The following is a 22017-nucleotide window of genomic DNA, read 5'->3' as shown; positions in this document are numbered from 1 at the left end:
TAAACGTGGTGAGAGCTCTAAAAACTTCTCAGAGTTGCAAGCTGAAAGCTCCTTTCATTGAAGTCAATTTGCTGCAAGTCAGAGAAAGATGAAGAAGGGTTCTAGGGATTAAAACCTCTGACAAAGCCCTAATCTGTGACCAACGATAATGTTATCTCACAGCCAGCTCATCTACAGCAGCTTTCATCTGAAAATCTCAAATAACTTCTTTCTTTAAAGCAAACCTTGAGGCTCCTCTACCACAGGGCCACTTGTGTATTTTACAGAACAAGCAAACCTACTATTTGTGGAAGATGTGAGACAGAAGGAAGCCCTATGTCTGCAGAGGGAATTGCAGAGGCAACAGAAGCAATTTCAGAAACACTAAGCCCCTTCCGCAGAAAGGCAGCGGGCATTATTCCTGCAGGCTTTGGCAATTACAGCTGAAACCAACATCCACAGCCCTCAGAATGCTGCTTTCTGCTTCACAGTTCTCCAACCATGAGTTCTGCTCGTGAACTGAAAATCAGAAAGCAAACTTTCCAGAAATGCACCTTCTGCAGCTTGCGTACAGAACCTAGAACAATGCAATGGCAAAGCACATTCAAAAGCAAACAAGACTGGAAGAGCCATTACTCACTTGTCCTGGGACTCGATATACACATAAAGGTGAGGCTCGAAGCACTTGGAAACAATGCCATGGAAAGGATTGTCTGGGACTTTTGGCTTCTTTGGCTGTAAGGAAGCATTTAGAGTGTTGGTATCGAACCTGTAAGACCTAGGAGCAAACATAACGCAGCAGCACAGAGGATCTAAGCGCTCAGAAATACAGCACTGAAATTTGTTGACACATAACCAAAGGCAGCATAGACAAGGACAGTGCATCCCACTCTCCCTTGCTCTGAAAGAGCAGTGAGCATTGCAGAGAGTTATCTTTTTTACTCATAAAGTACCCTTTATCCTTCAAGGGAAGGCTTCTCCGTGCTAACACATTTCAGTAGGGAATAAAATCTTAATGTGGTTTGTAAATAAGGAAACCTCACTGCACTCTTCAAGCAGAAGCGAGGCTCTGCTAGTCACCACTGAAATGAAATGCAGCAGTTATTGTGGAAGTAACCTTGAAAAATCCCTACGTTTCAGGACATTAAGGAAAATAACTTGAAACTACAGACTTCATCTGAATGAACTTTATTTAGATAAACGGAATGCAATTACCGTGCCTGGAACCATCCAGGCAACGTTACAGGATTGCTTTCACTGTAAAACATGTTTCTGGGGATGCAGAGTTCTATTTTGAAGTCACATTTTGAGCATTAAGCACATACACCGTTTGGGAGCCAGCCAGTTGAGTTTTAGTTTAGCACTGTGCTCTGTGAAGTGGCCAAGCACATCTCACTGAAGCCACTGGGACTACTCCCATGCTTAAATATGCACGTGCTGAAGCATCAGGCTGGACAGAGGCTTTAAGCTTTGCCCAACAGCTACATTTTATTTTTGAGATGACAAACAAATCCCCTCATTGCCTGCTGGCGAGCTGACAGTTTTTTACTGCCTGCAAAGATCTCTGGAATGGAATTCTTGACTCTCTGCACAGAGAGGCAGGATCAGCTCCCAGCCAATGAAGATACAAGTTCTTCCAGCTGATTTTTTTTTTTTTAAGCATTAAAAAAGCAAAACAAGAGAGCCTAAAGGACATCCTCTCTTAAATAACAGGAACGGTGACACTGAGCTGTTTCTGGAAATCGCAAGGCACAGATTTCTCAGAAATAATTAAGACTCAAAGATGGAATAAATAAAAACATATGGCTGCAAACTTAAAGCAAGGGAATGGTTTCATGGAGGCCAGGCCACCTCTCTGAGCGTGGCTTCATTCACCATTCCAGCAGCAGCAGGACTGCAGAATGGGAGCTTTCACAGCTCTGGGAGGGAGCCACTGCCCAGCACTCCCTGCCCCAGCCCTCTGCCAGTGCCTGCTCATTTCTGCCAGATGCACGTGCTCCTCAGAGCTGGAAGGAAAACAATAGGTGGTAATTACAGAAACCTTCCAGCTGCCAAGTCTCTGCAAAGGCAGAGCCAGCACAAGGTTGCACATTCATTATGTTTACGATTTACCAGGCTGGAAGAGCCAAATCCTAACACACAACTGCTTTTTTGTGTGTGTGAGTGTCTTTGCTTCACGCTGCTCCCAGCGTGTCTGGTGGAGAGAATGCTAAATCTTTTAACAGTAGCACTGAAGCTGTATTTTGGTGTGTGCAATCCTGTCCAAAAGCTGCAGATGTTTAAGCTATTTCCTCCTCGAGTTTGATGGAAATAATAAAAGGTTACTGTTGTCACAGTGAGGAGGTCTGCAGCTGGCCGAGTTTCTTTTCATTACCATCCAAAGTAAACAGTTTAAATCTAACTGCTAGGATCACTCAAAGAGGTTCTTTTTAACACGGATTTTCCCCCCCCTCACTCTTGTGCTCCCTCTTATATTCACACATGAATTCTCAGGACCAGTGTCTTGGGGCAGCTCTACCACTCAGAACTCCTCATCTTCAACTCTCCCTTCTCTTCTTCAGCTGGTGTCAGCAGCAGATGAGTCTTTCATCATTAACCCACCAGCACTAACCAACTGCTGGCATTTTGGAAATTAAGCACTGGGGTGTTTTGTGGAGGGCAGAAGGCTGCCCTGCTCACGTAAAAATCCAGAGGGACTACACCCAACTCTGCTCACAAGAGAGCTACCCCACAAATTACTGGGACACGGATGTGAGTAGGTCCTAGAGTCCTCATCAGGATAACACCTGGAAATAGACTGTGAACTCACTGAGTAAAGAGAGGTTACCTGTCCCAAGCAACATACGACTTAAAATGCTTAGAAAATGCCTGACTGCTGAGTAAAAAACAGAGGGCTTACTCACTTTGATATCTATGCCAATTAAAACAGAAGAGCTTACTATTCCCTCCTTTAATATTTGCAGAGGGCTTTGGAAACTCAGTGCTTTTACAAGCAGTTAGGTGTTACCTGCAGCACAGAGGTAGAGGATGAAAAACACCACAGAAACATAAATCCTTGAAGTAATATCTTTGGAGTGAAAACCTAAAAGTGACATTTGAAAGTTCAGTGAGCTGTCTGACAACTCCGGATATAGTTTCCCTGGCTGACAAGGCAAAATATGAATTGCAGCTCCAGGCAGTAGGAGGTCTTTCTGAGATCTGAAAACCCAGCCATGGAAGTTCCTCTTCAACAGAAGTCCCGCAGTTACATTTGAGCTGTTGCTGCATGAGTTAAAACAGAATCCTACTCACGTGGCTGGACCGTCCCTGCACTATTAACTGAAATAAAGATTGCTTTGGTTTCAGTGAAATGAGTCACAGCAAATCATAGTTATACTGGGAGTTAGTATGCTGCCCAGGGAATCAAAACTGTGCTAAATTAATTGCTGTGAAAACAAACCTTTCCAATCAATGTCATTGAAAAAGCTTAGATACCACCAGAGATTTTGACACAGAGACTGACTCACTGACAAGTGGAAAGCTCCAAAGACTTACTTTGTCTGTATCACTTTTTTCAATTACAATCTCATCCGTCTCTGTCCCCGTTTCATCCTCTAGAAATGGGTTGGTGGAAGGAGGAGGTGCTTCTGGCTTTTTCTGTAAAGAACACACACACAAAAAGAAGCTCCTTACAGAACAGTTTGCTTTGTCCCCTGTCCACACCCTGCAACTGTGCTGCTTTACTGAGCCCTCCAATAGACTGTCCAGCAGTCTGACTTCTTTGAGCACAGAGGTGACTGCAGACCTCCTCTTCAGTATTTGAGCTGTGAAGCTCTCTCTATTCACACTCACTCAATCATCTCTGGAAGGGGCACTGTGATGAATGAGAATTTCCACCCCCTCAAAGCCCACACTCCAGAGCCCCAAAAGCTCACGAAGGAGCAGCAGAGCATTGGACTCTGATCCTTAGTAAAGGAGCAGAGCTTGGGAAGGACTCAACTCCGGGCGAGCTGCATAGCCACACTGAAAAAGGAGACCAAGTACTCCTGCTCAGATCTTTGGGTGCAGCTTTTCATGAGGAAACAGCTTTTGGTGCAAGCTAGTGGGAATAAGCAGCCCCTCCACTGGCCCCATCAGACATCCAGAGTGACAAAGCCTCAGGGCACATCACAAAGAGGGAAGAGGAAATTCTTCTCTTTTTTTTTTTTCAAGCCACGTACATCCTCCCCTTCTGTTTTTCTACTAGAAAAGCTTCTGTGTTTACCTTTTCCATAGGGATAACAACAAACTAGTGAAGTCAATCTAATTAAAGCTGTAAATTTGGTATGAAATTTGTCAGAATAATAAGGCCATATTCTTGAGAGATTTAAATTCAGCCAGGAGGAAAACCTTACAGGATTTCCTTTTTTAATTAGCAGCACCTACTGATCCACAGCGAATAACAACCAGGCCCAGCAGGCTTATCTTGTTGGGGGAATTAGCACATCCAAGTAGGCTTGCAGACACCAGCTGGACAGAGCAGTGAACCTCAAAGCAGTAGCTTCTGAGTCACACGTGTGCTCTATGCTCCCAGGGCACTCTGCTGGCAGAGCACCTGCCTGAGATTTCAGGCAGAAAAAACACAGAGATGACCCCAGAGATATTCACCGAGGAGGTTCTCACAGATCTGCCTTTACAATCTGACAAAAGAGACTGAAAAATGGAAGTTATCAATGCCCCTGAAAGAAAAACTAACCCAGTAGAACGCAGGATTGAAAGCTGGTAGCCTGTGGTAAAGGTGTGGTAACAAGAAATGAACAGAAGAGATGACTTCTGGTTATAACGTGTCAGCAACATGCAGAAAACAAACATTATGATGCAGTCACCACACCATAACTGTTTTGTGGTTCTCCACACCAGTGTGGCTTCAGCTGCAAACAGCAGTGCCCAGGAGAACCAAAGAAGCACACAGTCTGTAGTTCCCTTCTCGTGAGCCCTGTGCTGTCCTCTACCACACTCCAAGATCAGCAATTCCCTTACCAACTACAACCCACCGAGCACGGTCACACTAAATGATCTACCTGCCAGGGGAGGCTGCAGGTGACATCCTTTCAGCTCTCCCATTACCACAGCTATGTGTGAGCTGGGCTTTTTTTTTCCCCTTAGGAAGCTGTGGGTCTGCTCTTTAGAAATCCCCTTACCACCGTGCCATCCGTCAGAGTGCAGCCTGAGAAGCGTTTAGCCAGAAGGCCTTCAAAGTTGGTCGTCCTCTGGATTGCAAACAAAAGCAATTTCACTTCAATTTCCTTTGCTCTTGTACGCATTATCTTGGCGAGCTCTGTCCTGAAAAGGGTGACAAAGCAGGAAAAACAACGTGTGTTTCTATAAAGAGAAAGATCTAAAACTTAAGATGGTAACTCATTCCATTCCCTAGCAATACTTTTCATCACAGAAATCAAGCTAATTCCTAACGTACTCTCTTCAACAACTTCTCAAGTATTTCACTCCTGCTCTTAAGCACAGCCAATTCCACACAGATATGTGGAGGCTGCCTTTAAAGTCCCAAGGCTGTGCCATCCTTTTGGCAGAAGACAAGCCAATCCTCTCCTTGAGGAAGGTGATTCAGCTGGGGAACACCACGAGCCCACCTGGTGACGTGGCAGAACTCCACGGCGATGCGCTCCGTCATGCACCACTCCTGGGGGAACATGCGCCCGTACTTCTCCTCATAGTCCACCAGCTGACGTTTGATCCACGCGTAGCGCCTGTCGATCTTATCCAGCCAGGCAACCTGAGGAGGAGGAGGACTCATCTTCAACAGCAGCAGCTGCTAATAACTCAAGAAGCGATCAAACTCACGCTAGACTGAAAGATCTACCCTTGTACGAAGCTGCTACTGAAAACTCAGCCCAATCATCATCCGTTCAGTCCCACCAGCCTCTTCATTTTGCAGAGAGGTTCAAGGGAACACCAGGGTGGAGAATGCAGGAATTCATAGATTCCCCAAAACCAACAGGGGTTTGGGTTCCTACATACTGCTAAAGGAATTCCTGCAACATACACAGGACAGAATGGTTCTATCATCAGGACAAGAAGCTGAAAAATTAGCTACAAAGACTGATCCGTTTCCCAGAGTCCCTCACCCCCTTTTCCTCCTCTTAGAGTTGTTTTAAGATTTTTAGGTTTGCAACTATCAGAATAAGTTCCCAACACTTTGGAGGGCACAAAGCTTATCTAACTTGAATTTATTTGTTTGTTACAGCGCTGATCTCTGAACTTAAGCTCTAAGAGGAGAGGAAGTCATTCTGGTCGCCTCCCAGCCCATCAGCCTGCCCAGGTCAGTGCTCCCAGCTCTGAGGACAAAACCAGATTGCTACAGGAAGCTGCAGAAATGTGAACTTTCATTTTGCTTTGCTCTGCGGGAGCGTTTGCAAAATCCCAATGTAGCTCACAGTGCTTTCCTTACATCTTGGTTTTCCTGGAAAAGGACCAGATACTCTGAGAGGTGTTGTTTAATAAATTTCTTGATGATTTCCTGTTTGATTCTGGGATCCAGGACATTGGCAACGAGACATGCATCACGCAGGACATTGCTGGGTCCACCAGGTCTCTATCAAAATAAACAGAAACAAATGATTTAAGGTTAAACAACTGAACGAGTGACTGTAAACTGTACTGCCTCCAACTTATCTTGCTTATATCCTTTCTCATTATTCTTTTCATGCTCTTGGTATTATAACTTAGGCATCTTTCCTCTTTTGGATGAAAATTGAGCTCCCCTCCACGTCCCTGGCCATAAAGTTGTTTTGTGGCTACTGCAGAAGTACATCAGCCTTCTTCCTCAAATAAGAACAGTCATCCCATCTCTTGTGCAATTCTTTCATCAAAACCAGCTAAAGGGAAGGGGCTGACAAGGGACAGTTTCCTTTCTGCAAAAAGAAGGCAAAGCAAATGGGGAAAATATAGCCTAGAGAAGATCAGCTTGCAGCACAAAGCAACACCTGCTGGTCTGTGCTGGCCCTTACGATGATGACGGTGGGGAATACAGAATATTTAGAAGCATTTAAAAACAGAAAGAAAAAAAAAAACCAAAACAATGCTCTTTTGAAGCTGCTTCATGTAGACACAGATCTGCCCTTCACAAGAATCTGTTCCAACTAGTTTCCTTGTTTCTGTACTTGAATTAGTTTTATGAAGAAACCAGTAGAGCTGGTTCTTCGGAAGACAGAACTAGCATTTTCTTTAGAATAAATTCTATTTCACACCTACCCCCATACCGTTCCCAAACGTTTGTATGTATAATTTGGGGGAAGCACATTTCCTGCCTTAGCCTTTGCCCAGATCTGTATCTGTGCTGAGTAAACCAGAGACAAATTTGATGGCAACGTGTCAACAGACAGCTTGTGCTTGGCTTCCCCTAGATACAGCACAGACCTTTTGTGTCTGACAAATAACAAGCAACGTGGGGAGACACACCTGGGTTAGATGCCAAAGGTTCATGGCCCCACTGCAGTCTATATGGCCACACACACAGTGTTTGGGGTATTCCTTGACTAGCATGCAGAACTCACTACAACAGGTGTGTTCTAACAATAGTCTGACTTTGAAAGTCACCACAAGTAAAAAAAAGAGAGAAAAGCTGAGGACAATTCTGTTGGCTAGTTTTCAGCAAGTGAGAACTTTACCTTTGTACCTTGGGAAGGAAAGGCTTCCTCAAAGTCAGCCAGGATCTGCTGTCCTAATTCATTTTGTGCTGCCTTCACCCTGATGAGGACAGAAGAAACAACATTGTTCTGTATTTTGCACACCCTGCTATAAAGTGGACTGAAAAGCTAGCAGCTCCACAAGGTTTTCTTAAAGGACAAAAAAAAAAAAGCAGGCTGAAGGAAAAAAAAAACACCCACACTAAGAAGGCATTATGTCAAAACTGTGAAAGTATTTCCTCCCTGAATGACACTTGGATGACAGCTCCATCTGCACAGCACCAACACAAGTCCTTGATGCTCTCGTGCTGCTGAAATTTAGTATTTCAATAACAGCCAGTTAATCAGCTGAGAAATCAGCACGGTGCCTTTCATGCCAGATCTTTGCATTTGTGGATGTTGATCAAGTTTCAAAAAGCATGCTTCTAACACGAATGTCTCAGTCTTCATAATGAACCTTTCACAGTTCCAGGTGCACAGACCTATTTTTAAATGCATCCACGTGAATACTGCTGGCTGCGGTTTGATCCTATAAATCCCAACCTGAGAAGCATAAGAGCAAAGGTATGAAATGGATGAAAAGGTTTGACGAGACCACAGTCGTGCTCTTTATTTAGCTGAGAGAATAAGGCTTCCAATTTCCAGAAATAAAAGTCAGTATGGCTTAATTGATACTTCGAGGGAAATGGAAATGCCTACACACTCTAGAAAGAGCCAAAACAAACAGCCAGGCCCTCACACCCCTCTGCAGCCCTTGAATTCTTCCATCACGTTTTATAATGCTGGAAACACTTGAAGGACTAAACTGATTACTCAAAACAGCAGATTTTTCCATTGAGATTGATATGTTACAAAGGATGGCTTTTGTGAAGGCATTTGTTCAGACCATGAGAATAATTTGTTGTTTCCTTTTTTTGTTGTTTACGAATCCTCAACACCAACAAGGAATGATGTGTTTGTTTGCTCTTTTCAGGTTTGTTAGCAGTGGGAACACCACGAGCTGAGCTGACAATGCTGGAGAAAGGCCTGGCTAACTGAGTGGTGCCAAATGCAGAAAGTTCTAGTCCTCCCAAAGCTATGGTTGAAATACAACTTTACAACTGAGTTAGCTGTATGTACGACCTGTCTAATCTGGGATATATCTGTGGAGGTTCTGCTTGAAAAGCTTCCTGCCTGTGATGTCAGACACAAGTCTCACTTAAGCTCTCTGCTTCACAGCAATGCTTGGAAACTCAAATACTCTTCCAGGTACAGACCCACAGCTAACACCTTCATAACTGCAAAACAAAAGAGATTCGCTAAATGCTGAAACAGAAGCAGCAAGACATTTAAGTGAGGAGAACTCAGCCCAGCAGCCACAGCTACAGCCACAATCCTGCTGAGATTGCACAAGCAGTTCATGTGAGAAAGCATCACAGAACAACACCCTCTCATCCTCCTCCAAAAAAGACGTTAAAAAAGGATTGAAAAAGTGCATCTTTTCAGTGATGAAGAAACAAGAAGTCTTGAGTATCACATGAATGAATGAATCTGTATAAACAACTGGAGCCATTAGCTGAGGAACTCCCCATCAGGCAGCAGCTGCAGTGCAAGCACTGAACAGAAGAGCAGCCAGATTCCTGAAGACTCAACAAACCCAAGAGAGGCACGGTCAGGCAGTTAAAAGCCCTGTCTGCAGGCTTTGTTGTTTTAGGCTTTGATTCAGGAAAGTACTTAAGGGGATTCTTAATGGGGATTCTCATATCCTTATATTAAGAAACTTGCACCAATGCCTTGCTGAACCGGGATGCTAAGAGAAGTGTTTCTTTTCAACCCGTTCTTCTTACCAAAAATCCCTCGGTGGCAAAACAGCAAAGTAAGATTCAGTATATTTTTGCATGCTTGGTGCAACATGGACAGGGCAGGGAAATCAAAGCAGCTGGAGCTTTGGGTACACGTGACCAACCTCCCCCGAAACATTTGGTTACGTGAGGGTTAGAGATTTTTGTTTTTCTGACTTTTGTTTTATTATCAGTGGCTTTTGTTTCGTTTCCCCACCATAAAAAAAAATAATAATATAAGAAAAAAACACCCATAAAACAAAAAAAACCCTCACACTTATGTTTCAAAAGACATGAATTATTAGAAACCACCATTCCTTCATCCAAAGCTACCAGATATCTTAAACCACACCTGGCAGCTTGCTGGGATGCAAAGGGGCTGAGTGAGCCCATTCTGATGGGGCAAAATGAGCATCATCTCAATTGGAAATACTTTCCAAGCTTTTCTCCACTCTCTGCCAGGCTTCAGCAACGTGCAGGGGTGGGTTGGTGACCACTAATTGTACGCTCCCTCTACAGAGGGAAAACAGAGGGAACTGAGAAGAAAATAAAACTTTCTGCTGTGACAAACAACTTCCATTACACCAAATCTGAAGTCGTTTTAGGAATACCATTATGAAAATATTTGCATTTGAATGTAAACTCTGTCATTTCTTACATGAATACTCAACAGGACCTCCACAAGAACCCAACTGAGCATTCAGTCAGGTTTCCAAAGAATGCTTACAAAAGGATTTTTGATTATTTTTTAGAGGACAGAGCAGGTGGAAAGCGACCCTGAAAACACATCATTAGTTTCATAGAATCCAGGAGCAGGAACTTTGATTGAATCAAGCACCCCATGACAAAGCTTCTATTCAGCAACACCAAGCAGGCACTTCTCCTTCCTGTGGTCTCCCATTTATATTTGGCTTTGCTCCATCCACACCAAGGAAGAGAGGCTCTTTATTAAAGAAAGCAGAGAATCTGCTCACTCAGCAGAGCACGTGACAGATTTACTGTATACAATACACTCTGGTTACTGTCTGTGCCAAAACCTACCCATGCACTTTTGCCTTCACAGGAGGCTTCAGTTGCACGTTTAATAGCAAACTCAGGAGATACCAAACCCCAGCAATTTCAGTCTGAAAATAGCACTGAGAGAAGCCCAGTAAACTTCTTTTGATGTTTCGTGAATCAGGAAAGCGTTTCCAAGCAAAGAGAGGGAAAAGTCAGCTCCAAGCAGAGTCCTTCTACCTCCACGTGCAGCCAAACTGCAACCAGGTATGGCATCACTGCAGCCCTCCCTGCAGGAACCTGCCCTGGGGGCTGTGCTTTGCTGACACCCAGCACCACCCATGCAGCCCTCCTCGCCCCACCAGCAGTGTCTTCTATCACTACCAGATGGTGCAACCCGTGCTGTGTAAACACTGGAAGGAAAGCCCTGCAGAGGCAGCACTTAAAAACAGGAGAACAGACTTTCTTGAGCTTTTCAGATCCTCCTCCTGAAAGGAGACAAAAACAAAGGAAGCTCTCCTCCACACTCCTGCCAGTCCCTCTGGCACAACTCGATACCACTGTGCTTTTTAGCAGCAGTGAGTTATTTTCTTTAATTATCAGCGACTACAAAAGCATTAAATAATCGTCCATTAGAAGGGGAAAGCCATCCAGAATTCTGCACCGAGGCTTTAATTATCTGTGGCCCTAACATGGCCAGTGACAGCAGCTTCCTGTCACTACCAATCTGGAAGAAAATAAATCGAGTTATCTTCCTGAGCATGAGGTCAGAACAGACAACAACCTAAACAAATGTCAGCGCTCTTCTGAATTCATCTCTCTTTGATGCTCATTTAAGCAAATGCTGATGGTCAAACACTTTGCTAAAACAAAGCCCCACCTCTTCCTCTCGATTTAGGGTGGATCTTTATTTGCTCAGTGTCATGGATTCCATCTGGGTTTTCTGGAAGAGGTATCCATACCATGAAGGAAGTCCAACAGATTTACATAGAATTATTACAGACTTATCACTCAAATACTGTTTCCATCACTGCACAGTGCAGCTGCCACCTTAGCAAAGGGAGTCACCACTAAATTAATTAGTGCCTGGAAGACTCCTCCAGCCACCTTTGTAATGTGCCAAGTAATTTCACGTTATCAAGAGGATGGTGGTGACAGATGTGCAATTTGCAAACTGAAAAGAAATGCTATCAGATACGATTGCATTATTAAGAAGGTTCATCCCTAATGTTAATAAGTGGTTTTTACCTCTGAGCTGCACTCAGCACTATGACAGGCTGTTAAGTAAACGTCAGGGGTGTGGTGCAAGGGAAGTAGAGCCTCTTGTAAAGCAGAAAGAGTGGGTTTGGGCTGGGACAGTCACGTTGCCTAGAAGGCCCTGCTCCTGCAAAACCCAACTGCAAAATCACAAAGCAAAGCCAAAGCCCAGGAGAGCTGCTGGCTTTGTCAATGAGCTGCCACATGCACTGCTCAGAGCAGTGGGCACTTGCTGCTGGATCTGAACCATGACTCACCTTGTCACCAACTATATACCGAGGTAAAGAAGCAAGGGAAAGCTTCACCTCAAGATTTGCCACAACCACGGGTTCAAAGGGTCACAACCTAACGCCTTATCTAACTTCCCAGCACAGCAGAGATGTGATTGTTTTACCTTTCAGCAAGCTGTCGAATCTGAGGAATCCCCATGTATTTGTTGAAGTGCTCCAACACATTCACAACGCCTTGTAGGAGGTTGGCAACTTCCCCATATTGTCTCCTCCTGGTCATGGCCCTGATGAGGAAATTAAAGATTTACAAAGGCAAGTTTGATGAAAATCCTGGGTGGTAATTCCACAGGCTACCTCATCCATACCGCCTCTATGGACATTCATCCATCTAAAATACACAACTCTTCATTAACATTCCAATGCAGCATTAAAATTTCACTTAACTGATGCTAAAATAAACCAATCCAGCACACATCTAACAACGCTTCAGAAAACATAAATGTCAAAACCAACACTTGGCAAAGCACGTGTAAACTACTAAATGCATCCGCTTCTCAGTATGGGTCCGGAGGCAGTAAATGCTATTTCACTGTAATGACCTGAGCTACACTGCCCATCACTGCACACAGAGGGTGAGTTAAAGCTTCACAGGGAGAACTGTTACACCAAAAAGCCATTAGCCTTGACTTTTCTGCTAATAATTTTCACAGGGAACTGATAGAAGAACCAACTTTATTTTTATTTCAACCTTTAGGATCATTCCTTGGGAGTCAGCCACCCAAGCAAAATTTAATTCTGAACTCTTGACAACCCAGTGTTCGTGCAGAATTTGCTACAGTCCAAGAACAGGCTGTGCTTGGGTCTTACAGCTTCACAGATGCAACATGTAAAAACCGAACTTCCTCAGTCTGTGCATTCCTCAAGCACATTTATTAAAATAAAAAAAGACAACCACGAAGGATTATTAGAAACATCTAATCCCACTTCGTACACAGCACAAGCTGCAAGGCTTCTTTGAACTCATTCTCAGAACTAGAGCAGACCTTCCAGAAAGGGATCCCATTCCAGTTTTAAGACTGCTAAGAATCCCCCCAGACCCCTGCAGAGCACATCCTTGATGATGACACCTTACACTTTCAGGAAGCCAGACTCACATTCCCAACCTATTAAATAAACTTCACTCCAAAGAAATAAGCAGCTGTTACAGGTCTACTTCAAAATTAAGAACTCAGTGGTGTCAAAGTGGCACTAAAATTCACGTGCTTACTCCAGTGAGTCCACTCCCCCTGCCAGCATGTGCAGGTGGTTGAGGGTGGTGATGGAGGTGGTCAGATGCCTCTTGGCGTGATCCAGCTGCTTGATGTCCCGTGTGATTTCCTTAACCTAGTGAATGAAAAAACAGGAATCTGGCTAAATACCAAGCACCAAAACTGTAAGGAGCTAAGAAGGGCTCTCCTAGGAACGCCACACGTTAGCCCTACAGCCAAGTTAATGCAAGTAGAAGTGTACAGGTTCAATACACGTTTGACAGCAAAGACAAGAAGGTTCCCTTCTTAACAAGGACTGAAGCAAAAATCTGTGTCCCCTCCCTCTTAAAGGCTGAGGGGAAATTGCTACTCACCATTTGTTCTGATTTTTCAGCCTTGTCTTTAATATCCTTAATTTTACCAAAGAGTTGCTGAATGGCTTTCTGGGCCTCTTCCAGGGCCTGAAAAAGAAACAAGGTCGGAATGCCCACAATTAGATTTCACCTTTTAAAAATATATAGCTGTTCCTCACAGCAGCCTGGGCTGCCCCCCCCAGGGCTGCATTCTCCATCCCATTTTGCCTTCCTGGTCTGGTAACGCCTCCAGTTCCACATTGCTTCCTGCTGTTAGGAGGGATTCTGTCCCTCCTTTTCCATCCAGCCCCATGACCAAGGTTACTGTGCTAGCTGCAAGCTCCTGCAGCAAAGAAATGTAACACATCTTCCTTTAAAAACACATGAGCAAACTATCTGCCAGGAGGTTTTGCTGGAATGTAGCTGTATTACAACAAAAACTCTAAACGCTGGAAACACTTGATAATTCATTTTCCAGAGGAGAAAAGTGTCCTCTGAAATATCTCCATGTGAAAGTTAACACTTTATCTATGAGTGTCACACAGCCATCATATAGCATGTTCAATAAGTGAAACGAGTGCTCCACCGTGCTACAGGGACAGCTCTATTAGAAACAAACAGCACCACCTCCTCCTTTGTCTCCAGCCTGGCCTCCTCTTGGAATAAAGTTTTCTAGTTCATTTAAAGGCACGTGGATTAAACACAAACCAAAGAATGCTCCTTTCAACATATTTAACTGCAGTCTCTGTGCTCAGCCCCAGCCCCTGGCTGCAGCACATGCCTCTGTGGGCCACTGAGCATACAGCCCTGCTTCCCCCAGGGCCTGGGGAGGTCTGCTTCAAGAAGTCAGCTCTAATTCTTCACAGATGCCAGTTGTTACGTATCCCTTTGCTTTATTGCTGATGATAAATGCTGATTTCTCTGTACGATGCAAGAATCACTGCATTTTCCAGAAGTGTGGGGATGTAACTGGCCTGCAGAAAGATCCCCCAAAATGAGACACTCCTCAGCTGTCTCCCTTCATACCCAACGCCAAGGCAATCTCACAGAAGTCACTCAATCTTTGGGTCACAGGAAGAGGTGCAGGTCGTGCCCACAGGTAAACCGAGCACAGGTGAGGTGCAGTGCAGAGGAATGGCTGCACAGACCCTAGGCAGGTCCCACACACCACGACAGCAAATTCCCAACCACCTCCCTGGGCAGTCTGTGCCAGCTTATCACCACTCTTTCTGAGAAACGTTTCCCAATACCCAACCTGAACCTCCCCTGGTGCAATGTCAGGCCACCCCCTCTCGTCCTATTGCTGCTTCCTGGGAGCACAGGCCAAGCCCCACCTCACTACAACATCCTCTCAGGGAGCTGCAGAGGGCAATGAAGTTGCCTGAGCCTCCTCTTCTCCAGACCAAACTATTCCAGAGTTTCACGACACAGAGCATCACCTACTTCAACAAAGGGACCATTTCCAAAGTCACTGACCATAATTTACCCTCAGAGAACATCCCAGGTCCAAAAGGAGATTCCTGCTGTCCACACAGCAACAGCAAGCAGAAGATGAACTGCTAAAAGACCACACTGCAGAGCAGCAGAGAGTGTACACAGAGAGCTGGGCCTGCACCTGAGGCACACGGTAAGGAAATGAGCACATTGCCCCCGGAGCACTGAGGAAATTAAAACAGGGTTTTGTTTCATACACTGAAAACTGAAGGTGAGCTGGTGTCATCACCTGCTCCTGACACTTGTTGCTTTCACCTCCTTACAGACTCTGGAAAAACACAAAGGAGATGATGTGCCCCAGAGGCCTGCTGCAGCCATGCAAGCAGCGTGGCCAGGACGTGGGGAGAGACTGATCCAGGTTGTGTGTGCATCTCTCAGGGGAGGGCACGTGTTTCTACAGCTGTTAAGAAAAACAAAAAACCACGCAGAGAACCCAACAGCAAACTTAACAGGCTTGAGTAAAGCAGAACTGCTCATAAACACTCGTTTCATTTCTTGAAACTTGCTTCCAAAGATTTGCTTAGCCATCGAGACATAAATCTGCAACTAGTTCAAGTGGCTGCTCTCCTCAATATTGAGCTGCACGTTACTTGTTCAAGCTAGAAGAAACTCATTCATCAGTGTGCTTGTGGGCTTTCTTAATATAGTTTTATATAAAAGAGATGGAAATATTTTTTCTTGAAACATCCATCAGATTTGCCCAAGTAAATCCCTTCTTCATCAGAAGGGCACTGTCAGACACATCTGAGGGGAAGCTGAGAATGAACTGCAAGTGTTATTTGGCACACAAAGCCTACAATTAAACTTTGCAACAGATCTTTTCTCAGGAAACCAGTGAAAAATGTTGGCTGCAACATCTCAACTGCAGCATCTGAGGGTAAAATACTGCACGCAGGGGAAAAGAAATAAATTATACCAATAATGGAAAAAAAATCACTCCACCATTCTGCTGAGTGTGAAGGGGGAGAAAAGCAAAGAGCAAAACCACCTCGTATTTGATCAGTGGTGATCCTTACTCAGAGAGAAGGAATTGACATTGAAGGCAGGAAAGAAGGTCTAACTCTTTAAGGCACAATAAAGAAGTTTTGTTGTTTTTTTTTTAATGTTATATAAATGATCATTCTTTTGCCTATAAAAATGGGAGATGGGAAACTGCAGACGTATTAAAGACTACACTTTATATATTGGGAAGAATGCATTCCCCAACCAGTAAAGCCACTCTCTGTTCCTGTGAAGACAGCAAATCACGAACATTAAAAGCATTTTGTTACAGCTTTTGTTTTTGGACAGAAATTCTAACACCAGAACAATCCCAAGAGAATAGGAATTGCTCCCAAGGACAGAAGTGGTTTACACCATGAACAGCAGCAACCAGCCTTGCTCTGTGGTTTGATGCAGGCTTCGCTGTGCCACACCAATTTGTCTCCTCACCCTACCTGCAAATCAACGACACTCCCAGCTGACTTACAGAAGTTATTGCATTTCCTCTCCTAAAGCATCTCGAGGGCTGAGGACTACTAATAAATGAAGAGATACACAGATACGTCGTCACCCATGGTTATATGAAAGGAGGATGTTGAAATGAGGGCTGCGATGTACTGGGACAACATCGTATGACACTAATCAGCAAGCAAACCTGCAAGCTACAATTAACCCATCAACGTTATTTATGAAACCTGATGCAACCTCTGCACTCCCCAAGCACCCAGCAGCAGCTGAGGACAGCCCTGGCAGGAGCCAACTGCCCAGAAAAGCCACAGCTGCTCATCCCAGGGCATCCAGCCGTGGTATATTCAGGAAAGAGGGCAGCAACACAGCAAGAGGCTGCAAGGAAAGCATGCAAGGCAAGGCAACAGGCTTTGGGCATCCTGCTTTCCTCCTTCTCTGGTCTTCTTCAGCCAGCTCTCAGGGTGAGGAAGGGAATCTCTCCATTTAACATGATGTGCTTTTACCTGGCCTTGTTTCTCAGCCACTCTGTGTTTACACAAAGCAGCTCCCCTGCTCCCAGGTTAACAGCAGGGATGAAGTACAGAACGCTGAGAAGCTGCAAATGGGATCCAGAAAGCCCAACTCCATACAGCCCAGGTAAGGCAGGCACACAGTGGGCTCCACAGGTCCCTGCAAAGCAGCAGGGACACAGTTATTGGGCACAATGGCTGGCTGGATGGACTTGATGAGCTTGGAGGTCTCTTCCAAACTTTATGATTCTCTGATCCTCCGCTCTACCCAAGGCACAGCTTCACCATCACCACGGTGCTGACCCATCCCTCCAGCCACGCACCACGTGTCCCTGCCCTCATTTCAGAGCACCTCTTGGTTCATCCCAGCAGGAATCTGGAGTGAGTCAACAAAGCACCAGGAGTCAGGCAAACAGCAATTACAGGAGCGTGTTATTACCAAATGTCATCCATTTGGGGAAAGAGCACATTTTCAGAGATAGTTTGCTCGCTCAGGGAACTCTGAGTTTTAGGACTGAATCAACATTGTTCTGTCCCAGTAACAGTTAAAATACCTTGATAGTTTCCATATGCTCACTGGTGGCATTCTAGAAACACACTCGTTTTTATTCTGGCCAACATACATTTCAATTGGATGTCATTACTCACATCAGAAAGCTGCCCTCTGCTAAGCATTTTATAGATGCTTGACACATCTGCCAAATTCACAGCATCCAAATGTAATTTTAATGTTACAAATCGGGCTGTGGTCAGGATGCTGAGAATTTAATGCTCCTGGATCGGTCCCCGCTCCTGAACACAGTGTATTAATGCTCCTTTCATTTGCTGCCACACTTACAGCTCTGATCAATGAACGTCTCTGGACCATGACTGAAAATAAGTTCCCATCCCCAACTCTCAAAAGAGCCTCAGCTGCAGAGATTTCAAAGCAACCCGTGCACACTGTGACCAGCCTCCTAATTTCTGCCACTGAGATCTCTCACAGAGAGCTCCTCCAGACTGAGAAAAGGTGGAAATGCATTTTTATTTTCAGCCTGATTTCGTTTTAGAGAAGACTCTGTTTCACAGCTAAGGATAAACCCCTCTAGCAGAGCAGCTGGTCCATGGCAGCACTCTGACACTGCACAGACAGCCAGATACTTCCCTGGGCTGACAAACCTGATGGGTTCAGCACCCCTGGCTTTGATTTCAGCAAATTTCAACCCCAGGACTTCATCAAATACTATGTAACTACCACAATTCTTGCTAAAGAATACAATTTTCTGTCATCAGTTCTAGTTCTAACCACTAAGGCTGTGCTAAGGATGCTTTAAATCAACATTATGTCCAAGACTGCACCGAGCTTAAAATTGCTGCTTTTGTCCCTTCACTTAACCCCTGAATCATGCTTAGAAATCAAAATCTGTGCTCAGAACTGCTGCACAAACACTGGCAGACACAGGGTGTGAAGCAAGAGGTGATGTCCCACGTAGTGCTCAACTCCTGAACACACTCCAACAATAGAAGATAACAAAAAAAGGAAAGAAAGGGGGGGAAATTAAAATTAACAAGTTCCACAGTAACACAATCTCCAGCCTGTTGTTAGGACTGCTACATCCAGGCTGAGTTTCTTGCTTTCCTGACATCCAAACCAATCTGGGCTGCAGCACAGCTCAGCCTTGCTTCGCAGCTTGCACTGTCACCAACAAAATGCCTTCTGCCAGCACAAAACACGAGCTGGTGTCCATCCCCATGCAACAGGGCAGCGACATGGCCAATCCATCACTTCCTGACACAGGAGCACGAGGCAAGGTCATGCTGGGATCTGCCTTGAACCGAGCGTTGTGGCAGATGGCCGAAGTTCTGCCCAACCTCTCAGTGCAGTTGCAGAAGCCAGTTTTAATGGCCAAGAGCCAGAAGGATAATAAACAGCACTATTTCTTCTTGGCATGCCATCCACCTGAAAGCCTTTTCAGTAAACATGTTCTAGGCTAGAAAAGGCTGTGCTCCTCTTCAAGGGGAAGGACATCGCCCAACTGTCACAACGCACTAGGGAAATGGCTGTAAGTGATCCTCACTTTTTATTTATTTTGGCAGCTCAATTTCTGGCGATTATTCACTGGTTATGAAAGAACATCGGGACTTCAGTTGCTGGGCTGGAACCTCAGAGAACCTGTGGCATGACTTTGCCTCTTTGATATATAAAATGACACAGCAATTTAACCCTCACCCATTCGTCACCTTAAAACACACAACGAAATCTTCTGCTTGCCTGTTTGTGTTTCAGAAGGGAACCAAAAAGCCTCTAAGGTTGAAAAAGACCACAAAGATCACCGAGCCCTGACACAAACAGGTGGAGCTGGGAAGGGACCTGAAGCAACAGTGCTGCTTGCATGGTTATGCAATGCAGGCACTGCACAGAGGCAGCTCTGTCTGCTGGCTGCTGTACCCACCAGAGGCCAGGTCACTAAGGACTTGGTTAGCCATGCTGACACCACCAGGAGATGAGCACCATCCTCAGCATCTGCACATCACTCTCTTTTCCTGCTCGCCACTCATCTTCATCTCTTCCTTCCTCCCTGTATTGGTTTTGCAACACGTTTCCTGCTCGCTATTAAAACAACAAAAAAGAAGTATTTCATATCATTCCATCTACGACCTTGTCAAATCCAATAACCTGTGGGCATTTCTCTACGCCAGACACATCTCCTCCTTCCATGCTGCAGCACTGGGACTCAGCACAGCTGCAGAGCTCAGACATGTTTATTTTTACATGCAATGAGGGAAGACAGCCGTGGTTACCAAAGTATGGGATGACTAATTAAGCTGTCTACTGCTGTGCTGGGTTCAGGCTGGGCAGCAAGAATATATTTGTATTCTTTAACCACAGCAGCTGCCACCTCTTTTCTGCGCTGTTGTAGTTCAGAAGAAAAACAACTTACTGTTCTCATGGAGCAAAGAAGTGGGAGCCAAGCAAAGCAACGTGAGCTATCAGCTACTGCCCTCAGCCACGAGAAACACGCGAGGCTTTCCCAGCCCAGGGCTCTTCTCACTTCCTCTTCTCAGCACTTCACTTTGGTGCAGCATCAAACCGAGCCAGGATTCTAATGCACCACGATATGCAAAGTGCTATGATGCATTTGAGCAACGTGCTGCTGTAACTGCTGCTTGGCCCTGAAGGGGTCGGGCTGCTGGACGAGGTGGCCCTGGAAGGCTCCTTCCAGTGGAACCACTCTATTCCAGAAGCAAAGCCCTTCTTTAGAAGTCTTTCCCTATCCAAATTCAGTCATTTTGGGTGCACAAGGCAGGAAGGGAAGGTGAACCAGAGCCAAAGGGGTTTCTGTTATCATTATTTTGTTTTAAGATTCAAACTGTAAAGCCACAAAAGCAGTGGGGATGCTAGAACTCCCCTTGGGTTCTCATTTCCTTCCCCCAATGGACTTCACAGAAAGCTGCCTCACCACTGCTGACTCAGGCACCTGTGTCTGGCTGTGCAGATACAGCCAAGGGTTAATTAAGCTAGATGGCAAACACAGAGCCTGCTTGCTACAAGGGCAAGGCATGATAGGTGAAGCAGCTTCAGCCAAACAGACAGCACGGGCATGTCAGCAGCTGTCAAAAAAATTACAGCCAGGCAATGTAGAAGGTTCAGCAATAAACACAGCTAAAGAGTGACAAATAAAAACATACCGAGCGTGTTACGCGTCCAATGGAAAAATCTATGGGAACTTTTTATACTACACCCTGGGGCGAAGAGGAAATTATGCCACAACAACGAGAGCTCTCAGCAAGGTCAGCTCAGACTCCAGCTCAGCAGCAGAGCTGAGGAAAACCTTGCTGAAGAAAAACAGGATCGTGCTGGCTCCCAAAATCTGCAGGCACAGCTGGAACCACAGATTGCTACAGCAGAACCACGGCAGCTTCTGCATTCCCAGCCTCTCCCAAGGCATCAGAAATAGCCCAAGTCTGGGACTCCCAAGGAAAATGCTGTTACACCCTGCAGAGGAATGTTCCACCCACGACTGTTGTTTCCTCCCATAAAAGGATCATTAGTGAGATAAATTCTGAAGTTCACAGTATTGTCTGCAGACTCCTCTACTGAAATTCTGCACCAGGAAGGGGAAGCCAAATGAGCCAGACTATTTTAAGGCTCTTGCACTCGGAGGAAATTCTAGGGCAGAATTTCAAAAAGGCAGATGCTTTGAACTGAGACACATTACACTCTGCAGAGACGAAGGAGCATTCCTGTCTTTAGAGCCACTTCAGTAACTCTGGGGCCACATCTATTTGACTTTTTTTTTTTGGTAGATTAGAAGGTGCTTTTTCTAACACCTAACTGCTGTCTGATACGAACACGTGATGAAGACAAGTTGGGAGACTGTTTAAAAGTTAAAGACTGATGATAAAAAGTTGCTCTGGCATCCTTCCCACATCAACCATTCACCTCCCAGACTTGATCACTTGTCTCACCCCAGAGATGGGGCACAAACATTACCTGCTGCCACACCACCAGCACAGGGGACCCAAATGTTGGCAGTACAGGGGCTCGATCTGCAATGAGGATTCTGAACTCGTTGAACCTGGGGTCTTCTTTTTGTTAAGGAGCATGGAGAGCAAATCTCCACAGCTGCATTCCACATACTCACTGCTGGGCCTGATGGATTCAGATTGTTCTAACTGGGAGAACAGCATGCAGCACCATACAGACAACTCTGCATTGGCAGCACTCAATTGTCAATGTAACACCACTCTGCTCTGAAAAGCAAGGCTGGGCTCCCCTCTCCTGGACAGCCATGAAGGTGCAGCTCTCAGCAAGGCTGAGGAAAGCTACATTGCTGGCAGCTTTGGCAAATAAGGAGAATACAAGCTGTTAAAGGCTCTATAGCCTTGGTTTGTCTTCTAGAAACCTGCCTTCTATCACTGGTTTCGTAATTTGTTATCAAAATATATATAATCCCAGGGATTGGGGCACTACATGAACCATCAGCCTATGTGAGATTCCCAGTCCCCTATTTGGCAGTTCAAGCTGGCAGGAGATGCCCT

At 45.2% G+C, this 22017-nt stretch overlaps 1 protein-coding gene across 1 annotated transcript in view; it reads right to left on the bottom strand.

Moving 5' to 3' along the window:
• The window catches only part of VPS53 (VPS53 subunit of GARP complex), a 46588-nt gene that overhangs the window by 19384 nt on the left and 5187 nt on the right, over positions 1–22017 (bottom strand). Inside the window, exons 5-13 of the mRNA XM_065732018.1 lie at positions 13565–13651; positions 13211–13326; positions 12108–12227; positions 7623–7701; positions 6404–6547; positions 5586–5728; positions 5139–5280; positions 3514–3615; positions 620–714 (exon numbers count right to left, since the gene is read on the bottom strand). Coding sequence (XP_065588090.1) covers positions 620–714; positions 3514–3615; positions 5139–5280; positions 5586–5728; positions 6404–6547; positions 7623–7701; positions 12108–12227; positions 13211–13326; positions 13565–13651 — 1028 coding nt within the window. The remainder of the gene's footprint in view (positions 1–619; positions 715–3513; positions 3616–5138; positions 5281–5585; positions 5729–6403; positions 6548–7622; positions 7702–12107; positions 12228–13210; positions 13327–13564; positions 13652–22017) is intronic.

The sequence above is a fragment of the Cyrtonyx montezumae genome, unplaced genomic scaffold (genome assembly GCF_038088225.1).
Source record: "Cyrtonyx montezumae isolate F1298 unplaced genomic scaffold, pur_monq_1.0 scaffold_15, whole genome shotgun sequence".
Classification (NCBI taxonomy): Eukaryota; Metazoa; Chordata; class Aves; order Galliformes; family Odontophoridae; genus Cyrtonyx; species Cyrtonyx montezumae.
This window is presented reverse-complemented; position numbering and strand designations above follow the sequence as displayed.